Raw genomic sequence first — 17706 nt, forward strand, 5'->3', positions numbered from 1 at the left:
CATACTTCTGCGAAGTTTGAGACACATGATAGAAGTTTGTGCAGACGGATGGAAGAAGTGAGTAAACAGATTAATATTATGAGTAAAAGAGCAGTACAAACATGTTTAGATGGGACAGAGCTAAATGATGTATATAAAGAAACATTGGTGATTTTGATGCTTTTACAATGATTAAAGTCAACTTTAAAAAAGTTATTTGTCTTCAAGTCAAAATTAAATATTTTTAACAATATCATCAGATTACTTATAAACCTGGTTTTTATATATAAAGCTAAACAGACAATACTACTAAAAGCCAATATAAAGGACCTATACATATACATCACCCCACACACTTCACACAGTTGCATCAGGTAAGTGCAAGGACACACACACATTCAGATACTATGATTACACTGAATTACATGAGATCTGATTCTTCCTTTCTGGTGTAGCTGATAGTAATGCATCACAGGTTCACTTATCAAGCAGACAATCCAGTGACGGCTTTTCAGCAAATCCTCACTCATCGTCTCCTTTCATCTGCTGAGCAGATCGAGATAGAGAGCGGAGGAAGGGGAGAGAGGATGTGTTTAACATGTTTCAGTCCAGTTCTGGGAAATTTTGTCCTTGCTCATATTCCCAAATGTCTTGAGGAGTTCAGGTTACACTCTTAAAAATAAAGGTGCTTCAAAAGGTTCTTCAAGCGATGCCATAGAAGAACCATTTTTGGTTCCACAAAGAACCATTCAGTCAAAGGTTCTTTAAAGAACCATCTCTTTATTACCTTTTTGTAATCTGAAGAACCTTCTTTCACCACAAAGAATCTTTTGTCAAACAGAAAGGTTCTTCAGCTGTTAAAGGTTCTTTATGGAACCATTTAGACAAAAAGGTTCTTCTATGGCATCGTGAAGCACCTTTATTTTTAAGAGTGTATGAGGATGCTGAACAATCCTGCAGCATCTGGTAAGTCAAACCGACAGACGATCTGTATTAAATCGTAATTATTAATGAACAAAAACAGTCATATTTCACTTATGAGAGGAGACAAATATATTTCCCATTAGGTGTGTAAATAGCTGCTCTTGTGAAAATTTGATTATGATTTCTTACTAAATGATTCAACATGATTCAGTTTGATTTGAATGGATTATTTTGAATTTGTAATTATTACATTTCACAACTTAAAAAAATTTTAACTTTGAGCTAACTTGCATTTTCTGAAGTACTTTCTTCACACACAAACACACAGAGGAACATCAGGAGTTTTTATCTGTACACCCCCAGTTCTTCCGGTAAGGAAACTTTGCGGGCATCGTGCAGCAGAAAGACTCAGGTTCCTGCTTAAAACATCCCGGATATTTCTCTTATTCCATATGACAGAGACTCTGCAGAGTCATATCACATGTGCAGAGTTAGAGCGTCTACATCCTCTCTTTTAAGCAGACAGTAGCTTTGATTTCACCAGTTAGCTGCAGGCTTTCTAAATCAACCGAAATGACTCACTGTGAGCTAATATTGAATTTTGCAGGACTGCTGCTACACAAAACATTATCACATCGGCATATCAGCACGCTGACAATGCAGAGCGTATAGATCTAAGACGGTTCAATCTCACTCCAACCCAAGCAAACACTAACCAGTCCTCTCATAAACATTAACCTCAGCTGATCCCACTACAAAACATACCAGGCTGACGTTTGTCTGCTTTCAACACAGTTTGAGTCTGTTATCAAAGTCTTTGAGCTGCAGATGTGATCAGACAGCAGGAACTAAGAGGCTGGAGGCTGATAGCAGGAGCTGATGATGGACGCTGACTCTGAAGTTAAGAACCACAGAAATAGACTAAATTAAGGTTTCGGTCACTTGATAATGGCCGGGAGCCTCTCTATGTTAGATCACATTCTGTTGCAAGATGGCAACATCAATTCAATTTTAAGAAACATTTTTGCAGGGTTTCTGAAGGTCTTTAAAAGTTGCCCTTCTATAAATTAAGACCTTAAATCAGAGCAGTCGTCCTCAGTATTTTTGTCTTGTATGAAGAGTGTGAAAGTATGGAATAACTCTTTGATTTTTTTTTTTGAAGCCCATTGGCAGATATTTATTCTTTTTTAATCCTGAACTCACTTCATGAGTTTTAATCATTCGACTCATTTAACATTTACATAACCAAGAATAAACATTTTTTTAAATGTTTTAAAAAGGATGTTTTGAGAGCATACAGAGTTTTCATAACTTAATAGAATTGTTGGCAAAATAAAAATGTTGAACATATTTATGTTACCTGGGCTTGTTGTATTTTTCTGTTGTTTTTGCAAAATTGTATTCAACAAAAAGTAACTTGCTCTGAATGGGCTGTGTGTAAATCAAAGGAGAAGTGGAGGACATCATGCACGTGCATGTGTAAATGCTAAAAAATAAATGTTTTACACTTTTTATTTCTGGCTTGGAACATGCCAGGCCAACAGTTTTGGACATTTCAGACAGCTAGCAGGTAGCAGCTGTACTAGAAAATAATGAGCATTGCCAAGATGGCCGCCAAGTGATTTCTTTTAAGCACCCTTTCATTGAAAATGAATTAATTCATAGACTGGCAGATTTCAGAAGAAAAATAACCGGCCTAAGTTTGCACAAAGAAAGACTGTCGAGCATCTCTTGACTTCAAGTGAACGTCATTGGTGAGTCAAGATACTTTCATACTAATTGAACTGTAAGATATTGCGTTTGAGGTGTTGTTGATTTGAGATATTCCAACATTTTGGTTGAACTGATAATGTGAGCTATTTGAGATCATATGAAAAGACCAGGTAGGTTTGCTTGTGTGCTCATGTGGGTCAAACAAAGAGCCAGAGATGCCATCTAATGGCTCAGGTTTTTATTTCTATGACCTGCTGGATTTCTGAGATGTCTTAATAGCCTGGTGTGTGAATTATGTGTGCCTGGTTCTATTATGTGTGCCACTCCTCTGGGAAAGTTTCTTCATTTGTACCCCCAACATCCACTGAAATGCCCTTCAGCATGATTCAAACAAAAAGATGAAGATTTTTGTGGCTTAGCAAACTATAACATTAGGATGACTCATAACTGTTAGGTTGGATAGAGAGCGGGTCACATGTTGCAGAGCACACTGACATTGGCTCTCGAGGCGATGCAGTTAGAAGTCATTTATTTTAAGAGGATAATGACAGGGAAACTGCTGCTCCCTGCAGCAGCACGAGGGGAAAAACAATGTGTGCTGTCCTCCGGGGAAATCTCAGCGTCTATTTTAAGATGTTTCCAATGTCGGCTTGTAAAATGAAAGTGGGTTTCTCCACGGTCAGGTCTGCAGAAGAACCTATAGCACAGCATTAAGGGTTTGACTGCATCTGGTGATGGTGCGTGGAGAGAAAAATATGAAAGAGAAACTTCTTTTTCTTCTATTCTCTAGCTTGCTTCCTAATCTAGTTGTCTAATAAACATGGCATTGTATATTATGACTATTGTTGGCTCTTCAACAAAGAGAGAATAAAAGCATCTGCTAAATGCATAAAATGAAATGTATTCAATGAAATGAAATAACAATAATTTAGCTTTTGACATAATTCCACATTGAAGTACAGTTGTAAAGTTTGGAGAAGACAGTTGAACATCAAAACAAGAAAAAATATCTTGTTTTGCCTTTGAATTAAGATTATTTTTCTTACTCGGTTGGCAGATATTTTTCTTGCTTTAAGCAAAAACTGACAAAATTGTGATTTTCTTCTCAGAAAACAAGACAAAAATATAAAGAGCAGTGTATTTTGAAAACATTGATGTCTTAAATTTAAGTTTACCTTCATAAGACCTGCAGAAACACTGGAATTCAAAAAAGAAAATTAGGGGAAACTCAATATATCATAAATCATTGTGGTGAATAGAAATAGAAATACACTAACCAGCAATTTAGTGTATCAAGGGGTCAGATATATATATATATTTTTTTTTACTAAATGTTAGCTGTATATTGCTTTTATTTCATTATATAGACTAATCTGGTTGCCACTGCCAACAATAGGTAAAAAAATGTATGCATCCACATGTCAATTTGTCAGATATCTCATGAAGTTCCTGTTTAGGTTCCTGCTTACAACAACAAACACAGTGCGAGCCCTGATACTTGAATCTCAAACAAATGACTCTTTTGAACCGGTTCTTTTTTTAAATAGTTGGTCAAAGTGACTCGGGTAGCAGTTTGAATCAAATTTGCTCAGTCAGTACAGAGCTGTTAATGAGTGTGTGTGTGTGTGTGTATACAGTATAGCCTATTGGTCATTGTTTATCGTAGTAAGGTCCAGTTGTAACTGTGAATCAATTGTTAGGGAAACGGCAAAGGTGTTTTTTATTTTTTTCAATATTCTTAACACAGTGTTATGTGGCATGCATATGGTAAGTTTAAATGTTGCATTTATACTACACTATATACACATTTTTCCCCTCTCTCTCTACTGGTAAAGCAAGTTTACTCAGGCAAGGCATATATATGTGTGTGTGTTTAATGTCTGCTAAGCTGGCAGACCTGTACTTTTTGAATATCGAGTAACTTGGCAAGCAAGCTGCATTTTCACCGTCGCCTCCTTGAAACGGCTAATGTCTAACATGTTGGCCAGACACACGCACAGATGCCCGGGGTCGTACGCGGTCACGGATGGCTGGATGGTTTTCACATGCTCTCTTTCCAGTCTGTTTAGAGTCCGCAACAGCAGGCATCGCCTGAAGCTCTGAGCTGGTGGGAGACCGGCAACGTCCAGCCCGACTGACCGCTAATGAAAGACCACTTACACTGGATCCAAACCAAACGTACGACAGAAAACACAGTGTTCAAAAGCTACTGAGATCCTTATCAAGCCATAAAAGACAAATCATGATCATTCAGGATTTATTTAAGGAAAAAGGAAAGAAAAAGAAAGGGGAAAAAATTTAATTCCCCATTGCTTTACAGCATGGAATATAAACTCTGATATGTGCAGATGATTGTCAAAGGCATTGGATATACAAGCCCCATGTCAACAGAAGATCACGTCACAGTAAAGTTAGTATTCGTATGCCACTCCCAAAATATGATCATCATTGTCACATGCATATGAGTATATAATTCACATTTCACTGGGCAACTTTTATTTCGGACAGGTTGTGTCAGAGATGCAGAGATCACAAGGCCTGCATTATCAGAGTTGCATTTTTTAAATATATATTCATATAGATATAGACATATTTCTTCATACATATAGTTACATGGTGAGGACTTTTGAAAATACGCAAACAATCGGTCGAATCGGAAAGCGCATTTAACATGCTCGCAGTTCTTTATAAAATCATTCGATGCAGTTGCAAGGTTTTTTCTTTCTTAATTTGCGAAGAAGTCGACATTCAAGGGACAAGTTTAAAACTGCACAGTCACTGGGTAGCACAGACACTTGTCAGTCACAGCTTTTTCATCGTAAGAGGCAAAAGTGATGCCTGAGTTGGTAAAAAAAAAAAAAAGAGAGAGAAAACGTCAGGAAACGATTCGTCCGGAGAAGGTGCATCACAACCGATCATAGTTAAATATTCACCATGTTGCGCGTGTGAAGTTTGTACAATAGAAACGTGATTTTCTCGGAACGTACGACATTGAACGAGAGACAGGTTTGTGAATATACATCTGTGTGTATTACAGTCAAGTGTGGCCGATAACTGCAGAGAAAGGCAGTGTTTAGAGAACGAGATGAGACACGCAACGGACACACTAACATCTCCTCAGGGACAACATGATAGACACGTCACAATCACAGTCTATTTACAAAGCACACGGACACACGGAGTGATTTGCTCTGGACGCAGACAGACCACAGTGATGCTGTAATCGAAGTGAACTGAAACATCGCTGCTCTCTGACCTTCATTGCACTCACTGATTGACCAAGGTGTGTTTGTGTGTGAGCCATGGCACATGTGTGCATGTATTTACTGAATTTCATTACTTAAAATGAGTTCATAGATTTAATTGTTAGATTTAAAATACATTTATGTTTGGCTTGCAGTGCCAGTAACTATATACAGGTTTATTTATCTTCGTTCAAAACACCCCCATATTTTGGTTTATACTTTTTCTGCACATCCTAATGAGGGTTTAAAAAATTCAAAACCAGCATATGGGACAAATTTCCTGCATTTAACACCCATAAATACACACAGAAAGTGACACTATACAAACACAGACTACATGAACACTGAAGCCAAACATGTTAAGCCCTGTTACCACAGAAAATCATTTCTAGTTGTCCTTCAGTTTATAAAAACAAGCAAAAATGACATTTATAGTAATGCACTTACAATTAAAGTCTACAGGGGCAAGAAATGGCAATGAAATAAATGTTAACACTGCAATTTTATTTTATTTTTTTCAAGATTACTGGAATAAGTATTACAAAAAAGATAAAATAATAATTTCAGGCTTTCTACTTCAAAATTTTAATTCAGTGTGTTACTTGTCATTTCTTTACAATTTATTGTGAAATTTACTAGCAATTTCTGAGTAAAAATTGTTTCTACAGCAAATGTTTTTCATGCAGTTTTCAAAGAATGAGACTAGTTGGAAAAATTGCTTACTAACCTCGTTTGAAAAGTTATATTCAATTTCAAAAATAAAACAAATCTGGTCAATTTCATACAGTACGCACAAAGGTACTGTTTACATGACAAAACGTGTAGAAAATATAAGACAGTCTAGGACAGTCGTCCCACTGTTAACTAGGTGATTATAGCTCAAATAACATATTTGTACAGAAACATTAATAGAGGTGCTTTAAGAAAACCCTCTAGTGCTTTTAAACCCTTTATATGCCTTTCTATACAGTTGACTTTTATTCTTACAAACTAAGAGACAAATTGAAATGATTTCCTGTGGTAATCAACATTATGCCACAGATACTGTCAAAAGAGCTCAACATTCATTTAAACAACTGTTACTTATCAAACATCTCATGCTTACAGCGTAAATGGCTCTGAATGAAACAGAAATGTGAAGTATGGTTCACTCTCAAAGAAAACAGCTTTCGTGACATACAAAATCATAACGTCGCCCCAGTTTCGTGAAAAGCTTTGCAGCGCATCTCCATTGCGAGATTACGAACTCCTCTCGAGTGTGAAAATGAAGACAAAATGGTGCATGCATGACCTGACTGAAAAATAAACCCATCAGCTCAAACCCCTCACGGTGAAGCGCCGCCCACACCGAAACAAACATTCAGGATGAAACTAATGGGAAATGCATGAAGATATTCGATGGCACTTTGGAAAATGTCACACACTCCTAAATCTTGTCCATAGACGAGGTTCCCTCCTGTGATATTAACAAACCATAAAGGGCAAAGAAGTCATCAGTCACTTTAAAAACCCGACAGGACATAATAAGCAGAGCCGTTCGGGGACAGAAGACCAGTCACCCATCAATAAGGACGTGTAAAAACCTTAACTTAGCCCTTAAAGCAATGCTAGAAATTCAGACACTTTGAGTCGTACTGGAAAGATGTTTACAGTCACTGAAAGTTATGCTGCGTTTGCGTTGAGTCAGAATTACGCAACATGTAAATGCATAATGATGACTTTACTGCAAAATACTTAACAGCCACATTAAACAGCCACTTTTTTTTTGCAAAATCAGGAAGAGCGAAGAAAGCGCACCATGATATGCTGGCTATAATAAAATGACATCAAATAGAAATATTTAGCAGTATATATACAAAAATGCCTTTAAAGTGAAGTTTCTATGCCACTAGCATCACAAAATGTTGCAGAAATAGTAACAGGTATCCTAAACACTCCTCTGTCTGCCATTGGTCGAATAAAATGGTCAGTCCCGCCCTTAACTTGTTTCCAACGTGTAATAGAGTGCAATAGTGGCCGCCCACTTTATCAGCAGCCTTGGATCCGGAAGTATTCTCTCCATTCATTTTCCCCGTTTAAGAGTTATAAGCCATTAACCAAACCAACCAGAGACGAGGTAACTCACAACATTATAAACTTTGATTTGAAGCAAAAAGTATTTGAAAATCAGAGAAAAATCGCTCTAATGAGGGAAAGAACTACGATCCCATGAAGCAGTGCAAACAACAAATTAAAAACATCAAATAAATTTGATTTAAAGATGTGTATGATTGTGTATATTGCAAAATATGCATATATATATATATATATATATATATATATACACACAAATATTTAAGTAGTTTGAAAGTGTAGGCAGATTAAGTCAGTCATTAGCATTAGTGGTTCATGGGAGTGTAGTTTTTTTCAGAATCATGGGCAATGTAGTTTTTTACTAGGACTCCCACTGTTGAACATTATTGTTAAAAAATGTTGAAATAATGCTATCGATAAATGTAAAAAAATCATATACCATCGATAAACAACCTCGTAGCTCACAGTAGGTGATTAAAGGCTTATAAGTTATGGTTAAAAATCAAATCTCCAATTGAGAAAACTGATGGGATTTACTTCCAGAGCCCGACTTTTGCTCTATCAGGAGTTTGTAATCACGGTAGGGCTAATTCCGAAACGGCGTGAACGTAGCATAACATATCAGTTTTCCCGCATGGTCAAATTGTCATACAATCGTCGTGAGAGTTAAACAGCTGTCCATCATCCTAATCGATATTTTTTACATTATTCCAGCTGGATGAGACAATCTCAAACCATGGAGGCGTTACTAAAGATACCATCACTATGTTGCCCAGTGCAGCTGCGGAATTCCCTGAGAACTCGTACACTGGGCGTAGAAAGACACTACCATGGCTTTTTGGGAGATTTGTGTTGCGTATTAACAGTTATACTATATTCAATAACTAACAGTGACTGTCTGTGTGTATTTAAAGTCACGTTTGAAGCAGAGAGTAACAGGATCAAGCTGTTTTCTCTTTGCTTTTTAAAAAAAAAATCCAGTAAAGTAAGATAACAATCAAACATACTGCATGTTTTAACAGATATCTTGAACTTCCCGATGCTAAAACCCGACGGCGAGGTCGCAAATCGGTGATCTCCCATCTCGTAAAACGCTAGCAATTGCGCTACCTGTTCTCTCGTATAAATGTGCAAACAGAAGTCTCGACTCGAAAAATGTCGCAAAACAGTCTAACGTGATTATTAAAAGCACTTCTGCAGGTCAGCGTGACACATCAGTGGAAAACCCCGAAAGATCAAAATGGTAGCTAACGAGAAATACAATAAATCGTGAGTAGATAAGAGAAAGTAAACAGGGAAAAGTGGGAAGAGCTAGACATGTTACGATATAGTAAGAAGAATCATTTGACATTGGCGCCATCCTCCTATAAGGGCGGACACGATCATGCACACGCTTTCGCACCTAAACCTCTGCGCTCTTCGTTGTTGTTGTTTTTTTTCATGGCTGGCGAGGTTCGTAGCACATTCATAGCAAAGACATCACAGTTCTGTCCAGCCGCACAAATTCACTTCTCAAAATGGAAGCCTTCTGCTGGAAATCTCCGTCTCCTGCCGCTGCATGCATTGCACCCTCTAGTGGCCTGGAGGTTAAATGGCAGGAGTGCGTTAGGCGCGCGCAGTGTTTTGAGCCTCTCGGTGGTTGCTATGGCGATGGGTCAGTCCTTTGCCTTATTGAACGGCAGGGCGGGGAGCGGGCTGAGGGGCGGGGCTCACAGGGCAGTGGCCTCCCAGCTCTCTCCCCGCAGAACCTGGCGTCACTTGGTCCCAGTTAGCACTGTGCTCACAGACGCAACTGAGGGAGGGAGTGGCCTGCAGGGCTCCGCCCCTGAGGCAGAGGAGGAAGCAGCTGATGCCAGGGAACAGGAAGTGTGTGGAGGGGCAGTACCTACAAATGCAAATTTATCGGTTAGTGCATTTATGCATTTAAGTTAGGACTAGGGTTAGGTGATTATAGCAGAAAATATGTCTAATTTAACATTTTTCAGATATTCTAGATGCTATTCTACATCTGAATATTTATTATATTTGGTTTTAAATGGATTAAAAATGTGTTTGTTTGTTTTTTTTCAATTTTTTAAAAATTTAAAAGAGCCATCATTTTGACAGTCATTGACGAAGTGCGATAAGGTAAATGTTAAAACTTAGTTTTAAAAACATGGGTGTTTTACCACAACATTGAAAAGTAGTATAGCTATAAATAATAATTTTCCCACATTTTGTACAACATTTCTCCTTTTTAGTAAAACATACCATGCAACATGTTTGAGTTTTGACATGAACAGGGTCAATGAATAAAAAAACTAAATCAACTAAATAAACACTGGATGTGAACAAGTGATTAAAATGATTCACTGAAACAGGCATATGAAATGAACTCAAATGCAAAAATGAAACAAACAGCCCGATTTTTTGTCATTCTACATACAGCACTCTCTTATACTCCCAATTCTTGACAGGAGCGGGTCTAAAATTGGCCTATTGTTTAAGGAAATTTTAAATACAATAATTATTATTGAAATAAATTAGATTTTTAAAAGTGCGTTCAAATTACTGCAATATTCATGTTGATTAATATGATATATGACTAATACTTACAGTCTTTGCGTGGTATAGAGGTGGCCATATCGTTAATGAGAACGGCGTTTGCATTGGGAGCAGGTTTGTGGTTTTGGGTAAGTGCCGCAGTGGAGTTTGGTGTGGTGTTTGGAGTCTGGTTGGCGTTCAGTATGCGGTTCTGGTTGGCGTTGTTTGATTGGTCCATGCTGCTCCCCATGCTACTGCCCAACTGCAGTCTCCTCATGTGGCGAACCACGGCCGTGGCGTTGAAGGCTTGCTGATATGTGGAGAGACGAGAATTCATGGTCAAAGAGAAGCGAAATGAGGCCCAAAACATACAGTACTCTAAGCTACACAAGCTAGATTTTGTGTTTCAAAATTTGACTCTACTTGTATAAGCTTGCTGGCCTTATTCACAATGTCACTTCTACTCACTCTCCATTTGCTTTTTGCAAAGTTTTTGCGCATCTGTCGACTGACAGACTCATGGATGTTCTTGCAGAGCGCAGTGTCTCCTGCGATCCTGAAAAGCAAAACGACAAAGTCAAAACTTTGCACCCTTCTTCACCTCTTCACTTCGTCCTCTCCTCTCATCGCTCCTCTCCTCTTAAGAAGCACTTTGATTTACTCCAAAGTGTGTCAATTCCCTATGGTTTTCGATCCTTCTGCTCTGTTCTCCAGTTTCTCAGACTCCAGTGTTTGGTAAAGGCTTTTTAAAGGTGCCTGTAGAGGATGTGCTAATTGCCGATTAGCGCTTTGGAATACATAATGTGAGATTAGGCGCAGTGTCTTAATTGGCTAGCGTTTATTCAGTAGCTTTCCTCCTGCCCTTGAGAGAGATCTTGGTGCATGATAATGGAGAGACAGAATTCAGCCTGATACTCAGAATGTACACGCAATCCCCGGCTGACGCAGACAGCGTCTCAATCGAATACCAATGAAACGCTGCACTAATAACGAGAAATAAAGCTCTGTCTCTAAAAGCTGTTTATGAGGTCACAGTTTAATTGTTCTGGTACAGTTTAAGTGTCTTTGAGGACCTGAAAGACAGTCCAACAAAATAAAAGTAAATCATAAAGAACAATGATCTGCAGAGACCTACTTGTTGCTGTCAAAAAAGGATCTTTATTAAATTTATAATTTAAACAACATCACCTACAGCTCAACTAATGTACTATATTATTTGTAAGAAGAACTGTTTATTATTATTGTCATCAATAATAATGAAAATTTCATTTAATTGTAACATTGTTATTATTATTATTAACAACAACAAAATCAACAAAAAAAATAAAATTACTGATTTATTATTTAAATGATATTTTCACTCTAAATTCTTCTTATCATTACTTTTAACATTGTTACTGTACATTAAAATGATTTTCAACTAAATTATTATTATTTAAATAATAATAATAATGATAATAAATTCCTATAATTTTACTTAAATTATAGTTTCACTTTGAATTAAAAATTATTATTATTAATAATAATAATAATTTATTGTAATTAATCAGGACAGTACTGACTTACCAGGGATGTCGAAGGGCCTGTTCACATGTGTATCGCTTTGTTGGGTCCTTTTCCATCAAACAACTGATGAAGTCTTTTGCTGTTAAATATAAAAATAATAAAATTTTATATTAAATATAAAAAATATAAAAGTTAAACATTAAAAAATACAAAACATAAATGTTCAGTAGCTTAGAACCATTAAACTACATTGACATTTCAAGGCATCATATTTGCGTTCTACACTGTGGGCCTACACTATGCCACATTCATCCTGTTGGTGAGATAAAACTGAGAGTTTGGGTTTATCAGTGGAAAGACTGACAACAACATTTGGATTCATTCACAGTTCCCTGATTTGTAGGTTGGAAGGATTTCATAGAGCTAATGCCCGTGGTGTTTACTGAATGCCAGAGACGGCGCTCAGAGTTTCCTGTAAAACATTTTTCCTCTCTTACTGGCAGCATGTGCAGTTACTGATAGATGAGTGAGTGTGTTATAGATTAAACACCTATAAACCGGACCATTAGCACCATGTGCTTCTTTTCTACACTTCCCAGAGTGAATATACCTGAATCAGATATATCATCCCAGTACGGCGCATCGAACTCATAGTCCGCTTTCAGGATCTGCTCAAAGAGTTTGGAGTCATTCTCGTCATAAAAGGGAGGGTAACCACACAATCTGTAAGAAAACAAAAGTTTATTGTATCATTTCCATACTTACAGCTCATTCAAAGTGTGGAAATATGTAAGCAAGTATGTGTGGAGTCGAACCCACAACCTTAAATGTGTAACATCAGTAGTTCTTATATGCTACTTATATTTAAAGGGACAGTTCACATGAAAAATGGACATTTTGTCATTATTTACTCACTCCCATGACTTTTTTCCTCTGTTTATGAAGAATGTACTTGTTGCTCTTTTCCATATAATGAAATGGGATCCGCTTTGTCAAGCTCCCAAATGTCAAAAATGAAAGCTTTATAAAAGTTGTCCACATGACTTGTACAATATAGCTTCAAAACACTAGTAATATAATGCAATCATCATAAGGACTACTTTTACATATTATTTTGTCATATTGGAGATTAGTCCTGAATAAATAATGCCAGATTTTCACTTGTGAGTGAACGATCCCTTTAGAGTTTAGATTTACACTGTAATCCTCTAAAAACACGTCAGCTCACACCTTGATTCAACAGTAAACAAGCATTTACGTTTCGTAAATAAGCGTAAATAAACCCCATGGGCTGGAAATCTGAAAAGAAAGACAGCTGATTAAACCCGATGAACGTAAATCAAATTTCTTCAACACATCTCTTGGAATGTTTTTCTCCTCCCATCATCAAAGCCATTAAAATACCTTTCCTCATGGGGAACGGAGGCAGTGGGGGAGAAAGGGATGGTAATTTTCTGCCTGATTTCGACCCCATTAGCTTTGTGTTTTTCTCTCTTCTCGTTGGGTTAGCTAATCAGACGCTAAGAGAATTAGCTACGGTTTCGGCCGGTTGTCACTGCAATAATCACACCTGAGAGGAGGCCAACCATCCATGAGATCTGACTCCAAGCTCTGGCTCCGAGGAAGAAGTGGGCAGAGGCCCTTGTCGGTAAACACACACCAGATTTATTTTAGTATTATTTATATACTTTTATGCTTATTAATATTCTGAATTCGCTTTTAATTTTATATTTTCATTTTCCAGTTTTAGTATTTTTGTGATTTTGTCAACTTTCATTTATTTTTAAAAAATATTTCGCTTTAATTATTTAAGTTTTAGTCATTTTAGAACTTCAACTTAAAATAAAGTTGCCAGATAATTCAACTTAATTTTATATTTAAGATCTTTACGTTTTTTTTGTTTATTTCAGCTTTAGATCATTTAGAATCAGAATCAGAATCAGAATCAGAAGAGATTTATTACCAAGTATGTTTACACACACAAGGAATTTGACTTGACGACAGGAGCTTCCAGTGTAGAAGAAAGTACAAACATAGTGCAGACATACATGATAGTGCAGACATACATAGGAATAACACAGTAGGGATGTTATATTTAAGATCTTTAAGTTTTTTTTGTTTATTTCAGCTTTAGATCATTTAGAATCAGAATCAGAATCAGAATCAGAAGAGCTTTATTACCAAGTTGCGGCGCCATGCTGGTATCCTATATTTAATGAAGTTTTTAAGTCAATTCATAGTTTTGGTTTTAGTTAGCAAAAACAACACTGACACACTCGTGTCATGTACAAACTTAGCTTAAGTCAACATAAAATCAAAATGTACTTTTATACACATTTCTGGTCTTGAATGATTCATAAGATTCATTACCCAAAAGTGATAATACTGAATCAAAATGTAACAAAATGCTTCACTTAAAAAAAGACAACATCTCCCATCCAGCACTTTGTCATTTAGAGACCACTTTTCATGATCCAATCAATTCCTGATGGATAAATTCCTGCCTTACATTTTTTTTTCTTCTTGTTTAAAGAATAGTTCCTGAAAAATTGTATAAAACAGCACATAAAAACATCACAATAATCCAAAACATGACTCCAGTCCATCAATTGTCATGTGATGCGAAAGGCTGTGTTTGTAAGAAAGAAATCTATCATTAAGGCATTTTAACCGTCACTTCCTTAATCCATTCCATTCCATAATGCTCCTTCCAGTTAAAAAGTCCATCCTCTATTGTCCTCTCACATCAAATTCCACTGATATATTTATTTAGAACTGTTTTCGTTTGTAAACGGTGCTTGATCTGTGCATATTCCTTTCCTGATTCAGACGAGATCAGGAGAAAGCAGTATTATGGCTAGAGGATTTGTGTTTTAGCTGAAAGTTTGAAGTTAAAATGTCTTAATGATGGATTTATTTCTTACAAACATGCAGCTTTTCACTTCACTAGATGTTATTTGATGGACTGGAGTGGTGTGGATTACTTGTGATGTTTTTATCAGCTGATTGGATGCTCATTCTGACGGCACCCATTCACTGCAGAGGACCCATTGGTGAGCAAGTGATGTGATGCTAAATTTCTCCAAATCTGTTTCCATGAAAAAAACAAACTCATCTACATCTTGGATGGCCTGAGAGAGAGTACATTTTTAGTAAATTTTCAGTTTTGGGTGAACTATTTTTTTAAAATCACATATATTACATTATGGTAGTTAAAAATTAATTCTAAATCTCATAATTAAGTAAGTTAACATTAACCTGTGCAAAAGTAAACAAACTCAACCATAAACATGTGAATATTTGGGATCAGGACAGCTGTGAGTGGGAGTGATGGGAAGGACAGCTTCAGCAGTTTGTTGACAGACAGTGTGAGTGTTTGTGTTGGCGCAGGAGTCGCCCCAGAGCAGCCAGGATCCAAAGACCAAAACAAAAGACAATTGACTCAGATGTACACAGAGAACTGCAGCAGACTAAGATATGAGAAGGTGATGAGGCACTTGTTTTTATGTTGATTTGTCTCCACTAAGTAAAATGCTAATTCACAGACAGAGAAGCACAGATGGCCACAGCACATGTGAAATGTACAGCTTTTATGACACTCTCAGTATCCTTATGAACATTCCCACACTAAGAAATATACAGAGGGTGAAATGAAAATATCACAGTGGTATCGCAATGATTTGTTTTTGGGACAATGTACTTTTAGTGTGAGGAATATTCCATTTATAGGCTATTTAATAGTAATATTTACAATAATTTTTGCTGCATATTATGACATTTCTTAAGACTCTTTAGGTTAGAGCCAGTAAGTTTGATTCTTCTTCCTGAATCAGTTCAAACTGTCTGTTCCAAATTAATCGATTCAAAACTTTGATTCCGGGAGCGAGTCGAGACTCAAAAATGTTCATGAAGTCCACATGGTATTTTTTTATATAAATAAAATGTTTTCTAATATATATATATATATATATATATATATAGTATCTCACAGAAGTGATGAAACTGAGCTTTAACCATGTTTTTTTTAGATATTGAAGTGTATGTACTATAATATGGGCAAATATATGGGAAATATGGAGAAAAATATTAGAAAATCCTGTTGTTTATCAATTGTTATATTGTTTCAAATAAATCAACATTTTTGTTGTGTTCATTTAGTGAAAAACTACAAAAAGATAATTTTAAGAAAAAAAAAATTATAATATAATATAAATATTTAAATCAACCATTTTCAAAAAAATCAACCTTTTTTGCCAAATCACCCTGCCCTGTAAGTAAAAAACATGTTATATAAGAATTCATATCAGTACCATGGCATTAGCATCTCATACCATCATCATGTACCATGGTAACACCGCAGTGTTTATTGGTAAGAAAGCGTTCCCATCTGCTGAGGAACCAGAGAAAGTCCAGAAATCTTCCATTAATCAACATCTCAAATATTTGTGAGACACAAACTCTCTCTTTTCTGTTTTATGAACTCACTCAAACTGCACCACAACAATAAGCCCATATAAAGAGTCTGAGTAAAGTGGGGCACAACATCTGTAGCTCATCTGGAGAGATAGGTCATTTACTCAGTGGTTCAGTGACATTGTGCAAACTTTTCTTCTTCTGAAAGTTTCATTCAAACCTTAGCTGAAGGATTCCTCAGCTTATAAATGAAAGGATGAGTGTGGCATTGTGGGTACTCACAGGATGTAGGCAATGACCCCGATAGACCAGCAGTCCACAGCTTTACTGTATGGCTTCTGAGCGAGAACTTCTGGAGCTGAGAAGAGAGAAAGAATCAGATCAGATCAGATTGAGACAAATCATATCACTCCTGTCTGCCACTGAGTTTCTGTCTTTTTCGACAGTCTTGCAACTATAGGTGCATCTCAATAAATTAGAATGTCGTGGAAAAGTTCATTTATTTCAGTAATTCAACTCAAATTGTGAAACTCGTGTATTAAATAAATTCAATACACACAGATTGAAGTAGTTTAAGTCTTTGGTTCTTTTAATTGTGATGATTTTGGCTCACATTTAACAAAAACCCACCAACAAATTAGAATACTTCATAAGACCAAAAAAAAAAACATTTTTAGTGAATTGTTGGCCTTCTGGAAAGTATGTTCATTTACTGTACATGTACTCAATACTTGGTAGGGTCTCCTTTTGCTTTAATTACTGCCTCAATTCGGCGTGTCATGGAGGTGATCAGTTTGTGGCACTGTTGAGGTGGTATGGAAGCCCAGGTTTTTTTGACAGTGGCCTTCAGCTCATCTGCTTTTTTGGTCTCTTGTTTCTTATTTTCCTCTTGACAATACCCCATAGATTCTCTGTGGGGTTCAGGTCTGGTGAGTTTGCTGGCCAGTCAAGCACACCAACACCATGGTCATTTAACCAACTTTTGGTGCTTTTGGCAGTGTGGGCAGGTGCCAAATCCTGCTGGAAAATGAAATCAGCATCTTCAAAAAGCTGGTCAGCAGAAGGAAGCATGAAGTGCTCCAAAATCCAAAAACGATGACAGCGGTTGATCCTTAAATTTGATTTGGAGGGCTTGGTACGAGATTGTTACCATTTAAAGACAAAAAGAGGGCATTCCAGACGCACACACTGAATGCATGCCTGCGTGCTGCTCTCATTCAGCTCTAGTGTTTCCATTGAGGAGAAAGCTCACGCACAGCAGCGTCTGACCCCGGTCCAGGATGCAACTGGTTGAAGACTCGTTTTATAGCCGCCACAGCGCCGTTTAAAC

The 17706-nt window shown here is 36.9% G+C and overlaps 2 protein-coding genes across 4 annotated transcripts in view; one reads left to right on the forward strand and one right to left on the reverse strand.

Moving 5' to 3' along the window:
- The first annotated feature begins 2497 nt into the window (after positions 1-2497).
- LOC107726016 (ADP-sugar pyrophosphatase-like) overlaps positions 2498-17706 on the forward strand; it is a 76851-nt gene continuing 61642 nt past the window's right edge. The window contains exon 1 of the mRNA XM_016535474.1: positions 2498-2657. The gene's annotated coding sequence lies outside the window, so the exon portion shown is untranslated. The remainder of the gene's footprint in view (positions 2658-17706) is intronic.
- The window catches only part of LOC107726013 (calcium/calmodulin-dependent protein kinase type 1D-like), a 55020-nt gene continuing 45507 nt past the window's right edge, over positions 8194-17706 (reverse strand). For all 3 annotated transcript variants that reach the window (XM_016535465.1, XM_016535467.1, XM_016535466.1), the window contains exons 6-11: positions 16659-16734; positions 12574-12686; positions 12024-12102; positions 10926-11013; positions 10530-10767; positions 8194-9819 (exon numbers count right to left, since the gene is read on the reverse strand). In XM_016535465.1, the coding sequence (XP_016390951.1) occupies positions 9689-9819; positions 10530-10767; positions 10926-11013; positions 12024-12102; positions 12574-12686; positions 16659-16734 (725 nt within the window). In that variant the 3' untranslated portion in view covers positions 8194-9688. The remainder of the gene's footprint in view (positions 9820-10529; positions 10768-10925; positions 11014-12023; positions 12103-12573; positions 12687-16658; positions 16735-17706) is intronic.

Source organism: Sinocyclocheilus rhinocerous, unplaced genomic scaffold (genome assembly GCF_001515625.1).
Source record: "Sinocyclocheilus rhinocerous isolate Xijiao unplaced genomic scaffold, SAMN03320098_v1.1 scaffold395, whole genome shotgun sequence".
In the NCBI taxonomy this organism is placed as follows: domain Eukaryota; kingdom Metazoa; phylum Chordata; class Actinopteri; order Cypriniformes; family Cyprinidae; genus Sinocyclocheilus; species Sinocyclocheilus rhinocerous.